The sequence below is a fragment of the Saccoglossus kowalevskii genome, chromosome 1 (genome assembly GCF_978046115.1).
Source record: "Saccoglossus kowalevskii chromosome 1, keSacKowa6.1, whole genome shotgun sequence".
NCBI classification, from domain to species: Eukaryota; Metazoa; Hemichordata; class Enteropneusta; family Harrimaniidae; genus Saccoglossus; species Saccoglossus kowalevskii.
Window position 1 is genome coordinate 8629921 of NC_140641.1, and position 15333 is coordinate 8645253.

At 36.6% G+C, this 15333-nt stretch overlaps 1 protein-coding gene and 1 long non-coding RNA gene across 2 annotated transcripts in view; both read left to right on the plus strand.

Annotated features, from left to right (window-relative positions):
- Positions 1–15331, plus strand: part of LOC100372901 (ATP-binding cassette sub-family C member 5-like) — a 62405-nt gene extending 47074 nt beyond the window's left edge. The window contains exons 22-24 of the mRNA XM_085498658.1: positions 6687–6879; positions 11940–12104; positions 12400–15331. Coding sequence (XP_085354784.1) covers positions 6687–6879; positions 11940–12104; positions 12400–12513 — 472 coding nt within the window. The 3' untranslated portion in view covers positions 12514–15331. The remainder of the gene's footprint in view (positions 1–6686; positions 6880–11939; positions 12105–12399) is intronic.
- On the plus strand, positions 7230–9597 carry LOC144359202 (uncharacterized). The gene is made up of 2 exons (XR_014929527.1): positions 7230–7454; positions 9356–9597. It is a non-coding gene; the product is annotated as an uncharacterized LOC144359202 (long non-coding RNA).
- Positions 15332–15333: the final 2 nt, after the last annotated feature.

Below are 15333 nucleotides of genomic sequence, written 5' to 3' on the forward strand. Positions count from 1 at the left end.
AGGTAGACAGGGCCATTTTACATGCAAACTTAGATCAGGATAGCCTCAGATTTAATGGGTAGACAGGGCCATTTTACATGCAAACTTAGGTCAGGATAGCCTCAGATTTAATAGGTGGACAGGGCCATTTTACATGCAAACTTAGGTCAGGATAGGCTCAGATTTAATAGGTAGACAGGGCCATTTTACATGCAAACTTAGGTCAGGATAGCCTCAAATAAATAGGTGGACAGGGCCATTTTACATGCAAACTTAGGTCAGGATAGCCTCAGATTTAATAGGTAGACAGGGCCATTTTACATGCAAACTTAGGTCAGGATAGCCTCAGATTTAATAGGTAGACAGGGCCATTTTACATGCAAACTTAGGTCAGGATAGCCTCAGATTTAATAGGTAGACAGGGCCATTTTACATGCAAACTTAGGTCAGGATAGCCTCAGATTTAATAGGTGGGCAGGGCCATTTTACATGCAAACTTAAGTCAGGATAGCCTCAGATTTAATAGGTGGACAGGGCCATTTTACATGCAAACTTAGGTCAGGATAGGCTCATATTTAATAGGTAGACAGGGCCATTTTACATGCAAACTTAGGTCAGGATAGCCTCAGATTTAATAGATGGACAGGGCCATTTACATGCAAACTTAGGTCAGGATAGGCTCATATTTAATAGGTAGACAGGGCCATTTTACATGCAAACTTAGGTCAGGATAGGCTCATATTTAATAGGTAGACAGTGCCATTTTACATGCAAACTTAGGTCAGGATAGCCTCAGATTTAATAGGTGGACAGGGCCATTTTACATGCAAACTTAGGTCAGGATAGCCTCAGATTTAATAGGTGGGCAGGGCCATTTTACATGCAAACTTAAGTCAGGATAGGCTCATATTTAATAGGTAGACAGGGCCATTTTACATGCAAACTTAGGTCAGGATAGCCTCAGATTTAATAGATGGACAGGGCCATTTTACATGCAAACTTAGGTCAGGATAGCCTCAGATTTAATAGATGGACAGGGCCATTTTACATGCAAACTTAGGTCAGGATAGCCTCAGATTTAATAGGTGGACAGGGCCATTTTACATGCAAACTTAGATCAGGATAGGCTCATATTTAATAGGTAGACAGGGCCATTTTACATGCAAACTTAGGTCAGGATAGGCTCATATTTAATAGGTAGACAGGGCCATTTTACATGCAAACTTAGGTCAGGATAGCCTCAGATTTAATAGGTGGACAGGGCCATTTTACATGCAAACTTAGGTCAGGATAGCCTCAGATTTAATAGGTGGGCAGGGCCATTTTACATGCAAACTTAGGTCAGGATAGCCTCAGATTTAATAGGTGGACAGGGCCATTTTACATGCAAACTTAGATCAGGATAGGCTCATATTTAATAGGTAGACAGGGCCATTTTACATGCAAACTTAGGTCAGGATAGGCTCATATTTAATAGGTAGACAGGGCCATTTTACATGCAAACTTAGGTCAGGATAGCCTCAGATTTAATAGGTGGACAGGGCCATTTTACATGCAAACTTAGGTCAGGATAGCCTCAGATTTAATAGGTGGGCAGGGCCATTTTACATGCAAACTTAAGTCAGGATAGGCTCATATTTAATAGGTAGACAGGGCCATTTTACATGCAAACTTAGGTCAGGATAGCCTCAGATTTAATAGATGGACAGGGCCATTTTACATGCAAACTTAGGTCAGGATAGCCTCAGATTTAATAGATGGACAGGGCCATTTTACATGCAAACTTAGGTCAGGATAGCCTCAGATTTAATAGATGGACAGGGCCATTTTACATGCAAACTTAGATCAGGATAGCCTCAGATTTAATAGGTGGACAGGGCCATTTTACATGCAAACTTAGGTCAGGATAGCCTCAGATTTAATAGATGGACAGGGCCATTTTACATGCAAACTTAGGTCAGGATAGCCTCAGATTTAATAGGTAGACAGGGCCATTTTACATGCAAACTTAGGTCAGGATAGCCTCAGATTTAATAGGTAGACAGGGCCATTTTACATGCAAACTTAGGTCAGGATAGCCTCAGATTTAATAGGTGGACAGGGCCATTTTACATGCAAACTTAGGTCAGGATAGCCTCAGATTTAATAGATGGACAGGGCCATTTTACATGCAAACTTAGGTCAGGATAGGCTCAGATTTAATAGGTAGACAGGGCCATTTTACATGCAAACTTAGGTCAGGATAGCCTCAGATTTAATAGGTGGACAGGGCCATTTTACATGCAAACTTAGGTCAGGATAGCCTCAGATTTAATAGATGGACAGGGCCATTTTACATGCAAACTTAGGTCAGGATAGGCTCAGATTTAATAGGTGGACAGGGCCATTTTACATGCAAACTTAGGTCAGGATAGCCTCAGATTTAATAGGTGGACAAGGCCATTTTACATCCAAACTTAGATCAGGATAGCCTCAGATTTAATAGGTGGACAGGGCCATTTTACATGCAAACTTAGGTCAGGATAGGCTCAGATTTAATAGGTAGACAGGGCCATTTTACATGCAAACTTAGATCAGGATAGCCTCAGATTTAATAGGTAGACAGGGCCATTTTACATGCAAACTTAGGTCAGGATAGGCTCAGATTTAATAGGTAGACAGGGCCATTTTACATGCAAACTTAGGTCAGGATAGCCTCAAATAAATAGGTGGACAGGGCCATTTTACATGCAAACTTAGGTCAGGATAGCCTCAGATTTAATAGGTAGACAGGGCCATTTTACATGCAAACTTAGGTCAGGATAGCCTCATATTTAATAGGTAGACAGGGCCATTTTACATGCAAACTTAGGTCAGCATAGCCTCAGATTTAATAGGTAGACAGGGCCATTTTACATGCAAACTTAGGTCAGGATAGCCTCATATTTAATAGGTGGACAGGGCCATTTTACATGCAAACTTAGGTCAGGATAGGCTCAGATTTAATAGGTGGGCAGGGCCATTTTACATGCAAACTTAGATCAGGATAGGCTCAGATTTAATAGGTAGACAGGGCCATTTTACATGCAAACTTAGGTCAGGATAGCCTCAGATTTAATAGGTGGACAGGGCCATTTTACATGCAAACTTAGGTCAGGATAGCCTCAGATTTAATAGGTAGACAGGGCCATTTTACATGCAAACTTAGGTCAGGATAGCCGCAGATTTAATAGCTGGACAGGGCCATTTTACATGCAAACTTAAGTCAGGATAGGCTCATATTTAATAGGTAGACAGGGCCATTTTACATGCAAACTTAGGTCAGGATAGCCTCAGATTTAATAGGTAGACAGGGCCATTTTACATGCAAACTTAGGTCAGGATAGCCTCAGATTTAATAGGTAGACAGGGCCATTTTACATGCAAACTTAGGTCAGGATAGCCTCAGATTTAATAGGTGGACAGGGCCATTTTACATGCAAACTTAGGTCAGGATAGCCTCAGATTTAATAGATGGACAGGGCCATTTTACATGCAAACTTAGATCAGGATAGCCTCATATTTAATAGGTGGACAGGGCCATTTTACATGCAAACTTAGGTCAGGATAGCCTCAGATTTAATAGGTGGACAGGGCCATTTTACATGCAAACTTAGGTCAGGATAGGCTCAGATTTAATAGGTAGACAGGGCCATTTTACATGCAAACTTAGGTCAGGATAGCCTCAAATAAATAGGTGGACAGGGTCATTTTACATGCAAACTTAGGTCAGGATAGCCTCAGATTTAATAGGTAGACAGGGCCATTTTACATGCAAACTTAGGTCAGGATAGCCTCATATTTAATAGGTAGACAGGGCCATTTTACATGCAAACTTAGGTCAGGATAGCCTCAGATTTAATAGGTAGACAGGGCCATTTTACATGCAAACTTAGGTCAGGATAGCCTCATATTTAATAGGTGGACAGGGCCATTTTACATGCAAACTTAGGTCAGGATAGGCTCAGATTTAATAGGTGGGCAGGGCCATTTTACATGCAAACTTAGATCAGGATAGGCTCAGATTTAATAGGTAGACAGGGCCATTTTACATGCAAACTTAGGTCAGAATAGCCTCAGATTTAATAGGTGGACAAGGCCATTTTACATGCAAACTTAGGTCAGGATAGCCTCAGATTTAATAGGTAGACAGGGCCATTTTACATGCAAACTTAGGTCAGGATAGCCTCAGATTTAATAGCTGGACAGGGCCATTTTACATGCAAACTTAAGTCAGGATAGGCTCATATTTAATAGGTAGACAGGGCCATTTTACATGCAAACTTAGGTCAGGATAGCCTCAGATTTAATAGGTAGACAGGGCCATTTTACATGCAAACTTAGGTCAGGATAGCCTCAGATTTAATAGGTAGACAGGGCCATTTTACATGCAAACTTAGGTCAGGATAGCCTCAGATTTAATAGGTGGACAGGGCCATTTTACATGCAAACTTAGGTCAGGATAGCCTCAGATTTAATAGGTGGGCACGGCCATTTTACATGCAAACTTAGGTCAGGATAGCCTCAGATTTAATAGGTGGACAGGGCCATTTTACATGCAAACTTAGGTCAGGATAGGCTCAGATTTAATAGGTGGACAGGGCCATTTTACATGCAAACTTAGGTCAGGATAGGCTCATATTTAATAGGTAGACAGGGCCATTGTACATGCAAACTTAGGTCAGGATAACCTCAGATAAATAGGTGGACAGAGCCATTTTACATGCAAACTTAGATCAGGATAGGCTCATATTTAATAGGTAGACAGGGCCATTTTACATGCAAACTTAGGTCAGGATAGCCTCAGATTTAATAGGTAGACAGGGCCATTTTACATGCAAACTTAGGTCAGGATAGCCTCAGATTTAATAGGTGGACAGGGCCATTTTACATACAAACTTAGGTCAGGATAGCCTCAGATTTAATAGGTGGGCACGGCCATTTTACATGCAAACTTAGGTCAGGATAGCCTCAGATTTAATAGGTGGACAGGGCCATTTTACATGCAAACTTAGGTCAGGATAGGCTCAGATTTAATAGGTGGACAGGGCCATTTTACATGCAAACTTAGGTCAGGATAGGCTCAGATTTAATAGGTAGACAGGGCCATTGTACATGCAAACTTAGGTCAGGATAACCTCAGATAAATAGGTGGACAGAGCCATTTTACATGCAAACTTAGATCAGGATAGGCTCATATTTAATAGGTAGACAGGGCCATTTTACATGCAAACTTAGGTCAGGATAGCCTCAGATTTAATAGGTAGACAGGGCCATTTTACATGCAAACTTAGGTCAGGATAGCCTCAGATTTAATAGGTGGACAGGGCCATTTTACATACAAACTTAGGTCAGGATAGCCTCAGATTTAATAGGTGGGCACGGCCATTTTACATGCAAACTTAGGTCAGGATAGCCTCAGATTTAATAGGTGGACAGGGCCATTTTACATGCAAACTTAGGTCAGGATAGGCTCAGATTTAATAGGTGGACAGGGCCATTTTACATGCAAACTTAGGTCAGGATAGGCTCAGATTTAATAGGTAGACAGGGCCATTGTACATGCAAACTTAGGTCAGGATAACCTCAGATAAATAGGTGGACAGAGCCATTTTACATGCAAACTTAGATCAGGATAGGCTCATATTTAATAGGTGGGCAGGGCCATTTTACATGCAAACTTAGATCAGGATAGCCCCAGATTTAATAGGTAGACAGGGCCATTTTACATGCAAACTTAGGTCAGGATAGGCTTATATTTAATAGGTGGGCACGGCCATTTTACATGCAAACTTAGGTCAGGATAGCCTCAGATTTAATAGGTAGACAGGGCCATTTTACATGCAAACTTAGGTCAGGATAGCCTCAGATTTAATAGGTAGACAGGGCCATTTTACATGCAAACTTAGGTCAGGATAGCCTCAGATTTAATAGGTGGGTGGGCAACATTGCATACAAATTTATTCATCAGTTATGTATAATAAAAAGTACTTTTATTCAGAGCATATATGACATTATGACATAAATATGATCTTCATTCTTCATTCTAACTCTAATCTGGTTTTGCCTTTTCATAAAATCTTACAATTTGATATCATTGTCATCATGCATTTTTTTCAACTTATTCTGGTATGAAAAAATTTTATGCAGTTTACATGTATGATGGATTTAAAAACAAGCTAAGCTAGTTTTAAGCCAGCTATGAGTTAGCTAAATGTTAAGTTATGCTCAGACTGTATTATAGTTGTCTTGGATTATGTCAGCACAGGCACACGTTTCTGTAAGTATTTATTTAAAACCAGTCATAATTTTGTGAAGCCACAACACATTACCTTTTCATAACCTCTGATGATCAGTGAATGAGTGTTTACAATAATGGAATGGTCACATATACAAGTACATACATATTCTATTTTTTTGTGTTTTTAAGAGGCAACCTGAAATCCAAATTGAAGAAGGCCGAATGGCAACTATTTTAGTGCTAAAAACTCTTTCTGCTATTCTAAAACTGAATCTCAATTTTGCATGAAAAGCTTTTGTTCAAACTTAGTACATAAATTGTCTATAATGAGACCTTGTATGTCATTTTATTTTTTCAAATCAGATACCCGATTCATTTTATTTTTGAAAACTTTCGCACATAAGGAATTGTATCACATCATGACTTGTTAAAAATCTTTTTATCCCAGTTATAATTTAGATCCATTAAATCAATACACGGATCAAGAATTATGGGAATCTTTGGAGAAGACCTATATGAAGTCAACAATTAGTAATTTGGATAATCAACTCGAAAGTCCAGTCATCGAGAATGGTGAAAACTTCTCAGTAGGAGAAAGACAACTTATATGCATGGCGAGGGCTTTACTTAGGAATAGTAAGGTATGTCTGAAAAAAGCTTATATGCATAGCTTTATGTAGGAACAGTTAGAGTTGTCTTACAATTACAATAAATACATAGTGCATACATGTATGATACATGTAAACCTTGTATACTTCCTTCAGTTTGAATCGCACAGTTTGTTGGTGCAGACTTATTGCAGACTCCACCAACCCATGCGGGATCACTGTATTTTTAGCCCCCGCCGGATCTGCGATCCAGGCAGGGGGTATTAATTTGGGTCGTGTCTGCAATGTGTGTGCACATTTTCATGTTACCAGCTTTTTCTCACACATGTGTGATCCAATTCAGTTCAGAGTTGGTACAGAGACAGAAATTGATGGTGCTATGGTGCACATCAAGTTATTTTTTCGATTCTTCAAAGTTTCACTGTGTTTTTCCTTCAAAATCCGACTTTTCCCGAAATTACCCGAGTTTAATCCGAGTTTTGATGACGCTTACGCAGTTCTCGTCTCGGTGGAAATCAGTCAATTTTGTGAGGATATTGTATCCCGGAATTGTATCTTTATTTGCGCAACGCTTCTATGGACAAAATTGTGTCTCGTCAATTTCAAAGGTAAGAAACTGTGCTTGTTATGGTATTTATACACTTTGTATTATCGTTTGTGTCTCGGGTTTGGTGATCGTGAGAAACTATTGCTAACCTGTCGAGAGTTTCGCCAGAAAAACTGCCTTTTTATTATGGTTGTAGGAACTGATTATGTATTGTGTAAATTGAAAGTTTACCTCGTGACTTAAGAGGTTTGCAGTGCTCTCACCGGGATTCAAACGTCGTGGTGGTGTCGGCGCAATGCTGCTCTGAGATGCTTGCCAGACTCTGCCTCGCTCAAAATCATTATCGCCATGCTTGATTTCCGCAACATTTACATTTGTTTATGATTTCCACAGCTATTGTTCTATGAGATGCGTCCTCACTGTTCATAAACAGCCATAAACAAGTTCAGTTGGGTCGGCATGTACTCATTGAAAGTGTTGGTTTATTTACGTAATCCACTGATCACGCAATAGGCGAAGTTAAAAATATGTCGCTACTCAGGAGAGCTTGCCCACAACGCTAAATGTCCCAATATAAACGTACCGGTACGTTTATTTTTTCCACAGAAAAATTCCACCCGGCACATTTTTATTTGGGACGGTACGTTTATTTTTCTAAATCGGATTAAAAAAATCATGCCTTTTTCCCCATAAGAAACGAAGCTAAAAGATCGCACTAAAACATCGGTAAATCTGGTCTTTTGTGTTGCTTTCACCATGAGGTCGCTGAACTGTCATATTTAAATGCTTTATGGTAATTTGAGCACATGGGCACCATCCAGCATTTTGATTGGTTGATTAGCGACTTGACCTATCTGGTCAATAAACACGCGTCGTGGGCATGGATAACATGGCGGATATTGTCTCATCGAGCGTTAACATGTAACCGAAAACATTTGCTTACGATAAAACTAAGTTGAATTTTACTTGCACTTCATAACAATTCAACGAATTTATTTTTTGTACGTTAATATAATCACTACTGAGTACTAATCAACAATTACAACACTTCGAAAACAAGTAAGCTACCGTACCGTGATCATTTGCTACCAACAAAAAAATAATGCATAATAAATATAGTGAATATTTTTTGTTGTCATGTGAACAGTTTTTTTTGATTGACTGTAATTTTCCAACATTTCATGACGTCTATTGTAGCACCAAATTATGGCCTTTCACTCCTCCTTGACGTCTATTTAAACGATTATACGGCATCTTGTCGCCAGCCACGAATGTCACACTAGATGAACTTGATCGATACTGCCGACCATTCCATGCATTTTTTATCGACGCACGACAACACGCAAATCGAGAAAAGTATTGTCCTTGCAACAATTTCGCGCAATACGTCACCACTATACAGTGACTGATTTAATTTTTATTCAACATTAAAACAAACTACAGTGAGTTGTTCTATGGTCGTATAAAAATAAAATAAACTACATTAAGATACAGTAAAGTTAACCAACTAAACAGAATGCTAAATAAAGCTAAATAATATTACAAACACATATAGAATCACAATAAACTTGTACGATCACATTAGAGTCATAACTATGGAAAGAATTTTTTTATATTTGGTGGAGCTGCTCATCTATCATCTGCATACATTTTTGTATGTATCGTGCAGTTTCCCAGCCAGTCAGACTCGAGTAGTGATTGGTTTGCTACTTCATTACATCTTGCAGCCTTTCAAACAGTATATTGCTACACATGCATCAATTGTTGTCCATGTATATTCCTAATTGCTCAGTGAAAACTTGCAATTTCTTTCTGGCTGGTATAAATATATTAAGTAATATGTTTTCGTACTGAAAACACAGTACACAAATATCTTTTTTAATTAAATTTAACAGCTAATGGGAGCATATATACTACAACCTCTACTTACTTTTGACTAAATGTTTTTTTGTTTTTTTTCAGGTGCAGAGCCAGAATTTTTTTCTCGGAAAGCAAAGCCACTGAAACTGCATATATTACAAAAGCATACTATTCGCTGCATGTCTGACAATTGTATAAAGTTTTGCAGGTCGTCTTTTTTTTTTTGAGAAGTGCTGTCAACCAAAGCATAAATATGTGTTTCTCTGTACATAAAAGTTCAATTTCACACGATTTGTTAATGTAATTAATGTATAATAATAAAAACTTGATAATATTTTTCTGGATTCTTGCACTTTATTTGTATCATTATCATATGAGAAGTACTCTTGTCCTTATTTAGAGATATTGAAACTAATTCAGGGCCACAAACTACATGTAGATCTGTACATGAAGTACATGGGAAGTAAACTTGTTGACACAGGTAATGTACACCAAGGATTGTCATTCATGACCTGTTTGATTGGATAAAGTTTTACGACTTGGAGGCCATTTTTCCCTCAAAAATCTAAAAAAAAACAAGCTTTTTCTAGCTGTTAACAGCTTTTTCTCAGATGCGTGTCATACAGTTTTGTTCAAAGTTGGTACAGGGACAGGTAATAATTGTTTACAAGTGCACATTGCATTATATGTTTAACAAGTTATAAATTGTCTCAGAAAAGCCAAATAAATATATTTTTACCCCACCCCCTAAAATTGAATTTTAATACAGCTCATAATGAATTAATTCACTCTGACACAAACTAAGTTCAATATAAGTTTTTAAATTTTTTTCTGAGCGGGGGCTATGACATGACATGACATGTCATGTCTTGTATGTTAAACTAATGACCAAGTTTGATTGGAAATCGGTGCTGCATTTTTCTTCCTGTTTTCCACAATTTTGTTTGCCAACGTTGCAGGCTGTTTATGTCATACTTGGTCAGCAAAGTAACAAATATTTAACCATGTTTTAACAAAGTAATGAAACTGTTAACTCTGAAATAAAGTCTCAGAATCTATACTCGACTGATCATTCAAGAGTTGAACTGTTGCACAATTTTCGTGATTTGCCACTCCCTGTCCTCATTGCAACAAACTAAAATTTTTCAGCTAGTAATGCCTCAATTGCATGGTTTGGGTAATTGGTGAGGTTTTTTAATTCCTGTTCAAACGAAGTTCGAAAACGAGGACCTATAATTCGGACTCTGTCTGTCTGTGTGTGCGTCAAGATTCATATTTCAGAATCCTTTGGACCGATTTTGTTCATTCTTTGTATGTGCTTAGTACTTTATGTGGGAAATATGCACATGCAGTGGTTTAGCGATTCGATTCAAAATGGTCAACTGGCAGCCATCTTGTTTTTTGAAAATGTCTTATTTTGGACATGCTTTGTCTGTTTTCATTCAAATTTGGTACATAGATTATACATGTTATGATACATGTCTATGACAATTCTTTCCGCAATTGGATCAAGGATGGCTAATTGACAGCCATCTGACCTTTTGGCCTTACTACTATGTTTCCAAGATTTATGTACCATTATCATTCGTATTTGACACATATATCATACATCATACATGTCAGTTTGTTCCATAATCAGATCAAAAATTTAGCATGTCATAAATGGATACATGTACATGTCAATTAAATTTGCAATTTGATCAAATATGGCGGACTGGCAGCCATCTTGTTTGTTTAAAATGTGATAAGTTGGACATGCTTAGACATTTTTGAATCGGGCCTATGCCTAGCTTACTCTTATTCAACACATTATTTTGAACTGATATTTATTAAAACTGCCAATTTGAAGACACTGCCTTCGGCATATTATTCAACATAAGAGGGTGCTTGACTTGTAGAAAGGGTCTATTGGCCACTTTAATCCAGAACTAACAAATGAATATAATTACGAAGAGTTGCAATTGCTGTATACCCTATCCCAGAATCTCAAATTCGGTCATTACACATATGTTAACATTGTAAGCCTCATGTAAATATTTATTGTAGGACACCATGGCAACAAGCATTCATATTCATGAAATGTATGGTAATGTAATTTTAGTACTTCATTCCCATCCTCAGACTTGCATTTTCTCAAACATACTTTAAACAATTTTAGCAAGTGCAATAACATAGTGCACCTCAATTTGTTTTACTTTTACTTGTGATCTATGTTTTCCTTTGCTTTGTCTTAAACCGGAAGGGTCGTCATGCAATTAACACGTGTTCGAATTTGATGTAAAACTAACAATCTGTTGTACATGCCATTTGGGAATCAAGTTTCAAAGGACACACTCATAACACCCCCCCCCCCCCCCTGTTTTAATATGACAAGTACAAAGAGAACTTTCAAAAATGTAACAAGGACTTTGTCATTTTCAATGACTTGTTATTTGAAAAACTGCGATAGCTGAATGGCTTGGGCGAATATTAAATACACATTGTAGTGGTTCAATCTGCCAAGGGTTAGTTTGGAGGGATGACCCGAAACAAACATTCCTTGGCTGGCGAAGATGAAGAAGGGGCTTTAGTTACCAATGTGTTAAATAGTCATAAGTACCCTTAGCTGTGACATATCAATTGTCTGTTCATGTATGTATTATAGTGGAATGATATGTGTAATATTTACATCTCATTCTTTGCATAGATATTAATGTTGGATGAAGCTACAGCAGCTATTGATACGGAAACAGACAGTCTAATACAAAAGACGATACAAGATGCATTCAAGGATTGTACAATATTAACTATAGCTCACAGATTGAATACAGTCTTATCTTCTGATAGAGTAATGGTGATGCAAGATGGCAAGGTAAACTCATTTACAAGCACAGCTGTATATCACTTCATAGTATGATTCATACATAGAATCCATTCAAATATGGCTGACTGGTGCCCATAAGTTTGACCAATTCTTTAAGTCATCCTTCAATAAGTTGGTGTAACTTTATTTTGATAACTTTATATCATAATCTAAATCATTGACATTCAGGACACATCTGTATAGCTCTAGATAATGCTGTGACCGAAGCAGTGAAATTATAAAACTTATTATAATAATGCTGTATGAGCACTAAGCATTTTTACTTCTGTCTTTCCATCTATAGGTTGTTGAATTTGATAAACCATCAGTGCTGCAAGCAAATACTGAATCTAAATTCAGTGCCATGATAACTGCAGCTAAACAGGTCAACACCAAAGACAATATCGCTGTATTGTAACACCATGATGGATGCAACTAAACTAAATTAATATCACTGAATTGTAACACCATGATGGATGCAACTGAACTAAATTAATATCACTGAATTGTAACACCATGATGGATGCAACTGAACTAAATTAATATCACTGAATTGTAACACCATGATGGATGCAACTGAACTAAATTAATATCACTGAATTGTAACACCATGATGGATGCAACTGAACTAAATTAATATCGCTGTATTGTAACACCATGATGGATGCAACTGAACTAAATTAATATCACTGTATTGTAGAAAATTGTAGAAAACAGCCATAGATTTTCGGTCCTGCTCAATGCCTGAAATCTGAAATGAAAACCTTCTTTTTACTGTAGATAGCTTAGAAATTTTTGAATCTTTTACATTTTAATCAAGCAAAAATAAATTTAATAGGTGTAATTCTGGTAAATAAGTAACAAAGTTTCATATAGCAACAAGAACATGTTTACTCAGGGATCACAACTTTGAACACTTCTAACAACCTTCACCGGTTGGCCTTTTCTATTCGTCATGTGTTTTAGAAAGATCAATGTTTTTTCGTTTATTGTATAGCTTAAACCTAGTTGTAGTTGGCGGATTGGTTCATTGTGCTTGTTTTATTATATTATATACAGTATACGTATCATATTTAGGCATCACTTTTTCCGTTAAATATAAAGATGGCCTCTCGTTGATTCATTGCCATTTGAATTTTCGTGTCATTATTTTTGTTTCCAAGCATATATTTGGAATGTAGTTTACAATGCTGGTGACATCATGTCACTAAGAATAACATCCTGCTGTATCAATTCTTAGCACAGCCAGAAATTTTGTTTTTGATTTACTGGATTTACTCAACACGTTGTCAGCGGGTTGGCCCCTTTTATAGTAAGAAAGCTGCGTTCACTTATAATAATCTTTTCAATGTGAATAGATATGTACATTTACCTTTTGGTGATGTGGTTAGTTTTTCTCTCGGATGTTCATATTTTGATAAATCACGGTAATATGTCCTGTTCTGTTTGCAGTATGTGATTGCAATGCTTAAGTTAGTGTATGCTCAGCTTCGTGGCTAATTGTCCAAGGTGTGAACGGTCTATTTACCCGCAACCAGCCCTGAGGGGACAATAGACTGCGAAGCATTTCCAGACCGGGGATAGAGAGACTGTGCTAGTATTATACCCTGTTAATGCAGAGCATGAAATATACGCTTATAGTATGTCCCACATCTGTCTGTTTCTGTGAAACAACTTCTCACAACTAAACAGGCAGACTTCAACCAAATTTTGTATAAAGATAACACTTTCTAATGCATATTGTTATTCAGGATTATATTTAATCTTTTGTTTTTACCTTGTCGGCATAATCATAGAAAAAATGAGGTGAAAATATTTGTTTTCTTTTTTCTTGTGGTTACAATAACTCAAGCAGTGTTTATCTTTCAAACTAGGATATTACTCAGTTTGGGATCTCAGTCGAGTTTGATTATGGTACAAGTTTTATGTATATTTTTCAAGATATTCAATAAATTTTATTTAAAATTGTCTTCTTCTTGTGGTTAAAGTAATCCAAACTATTTTTATCTGATCATCTTCAAATTTGGATATCTTATCAATCGCTATGAAATGTCAACAAAGATAATTTAATGGGGTAAAATTTGAAATTTTTAGACTTAGAAATAAGTGTACAGAATGAAGACATTTATACTGCTGATAATGAGTTTCAGGTGTTAGCAAGATCTGTTAATTAGATAAATATTGTTATGAATAAAACAAAACAAGCAGACTCTCGGCTGAGATAGTTCCGCTGTTAGCAATGCATATTTCATTTAGTCGAAAAATATCACTTTTCACCAAAAATATTCATCAAAATTAGAGATATCACAAATCAATAGAAGATCCATCCAAGGTACCTGTATGTTTAATATCGAAGCAATCTTGACTATATTTATCTAAATTAGAGACTTGAAGATATCATTATGAAATGAACAATCTAAGTGAGGTCTACGCAAGGTACATATACACCAAAGTTGACGCAGACATCGACAACATGCAATATGACAAGTGCAGTGTTTCCTGCCTTTTTCAAATCCGGCTAGTATTTTGCTTAAATATATTACTGCAATATTTGGGAACTTTTTTCATGCATGAATATTTTATAATATACATTGAAATTAATACAGTATATGTAATTGAGGAATACATTAACTAGTATTTTGCTTAGATATGTTATTGTACTGTTATATTTTTAGAAACTTCTATTGTATGAGGAACGGTAAGATTAATACAGTACATGTAGTATTATTTGAGTAACAATTTTTTATGTAATTATGACATTTTTAGCCTGTATTTTTCATGCAAAATGCTTAATGTATTTTTGCATAGTTTCGGGATTTTCTACTCACTTTTGCCATACAAAGAAAAGAAAAGATATTGCAGCGTTTATTTGTTATCCATCCATTTGTTATGTAATCCAGGTTCTCAATGGACAAGGTTGTAATAGTTGCACTATGTTTTGTAAATATATTTTGTAAAACAAAAAGAAACTGAATATGCTAATTTGTATAGTGGTAAATGTGTCGATATTGTTTTTTTTTGGAGTAGCATTCTATTATTTCATATTTATATATATAGTGTTGATAATACTTAAACATTGTACAGATTATATTTGTTAAACTTGATAGCCACTGCAATGATCATTGACTCTTTTATTGTAATATTGTAGCTTATCTCTTGACAACTGAAATACCAGTGTCTTTATAAATTAATTTATTGTTACATATTTATTTAAATTAAATGAATGATGAACCAGAGC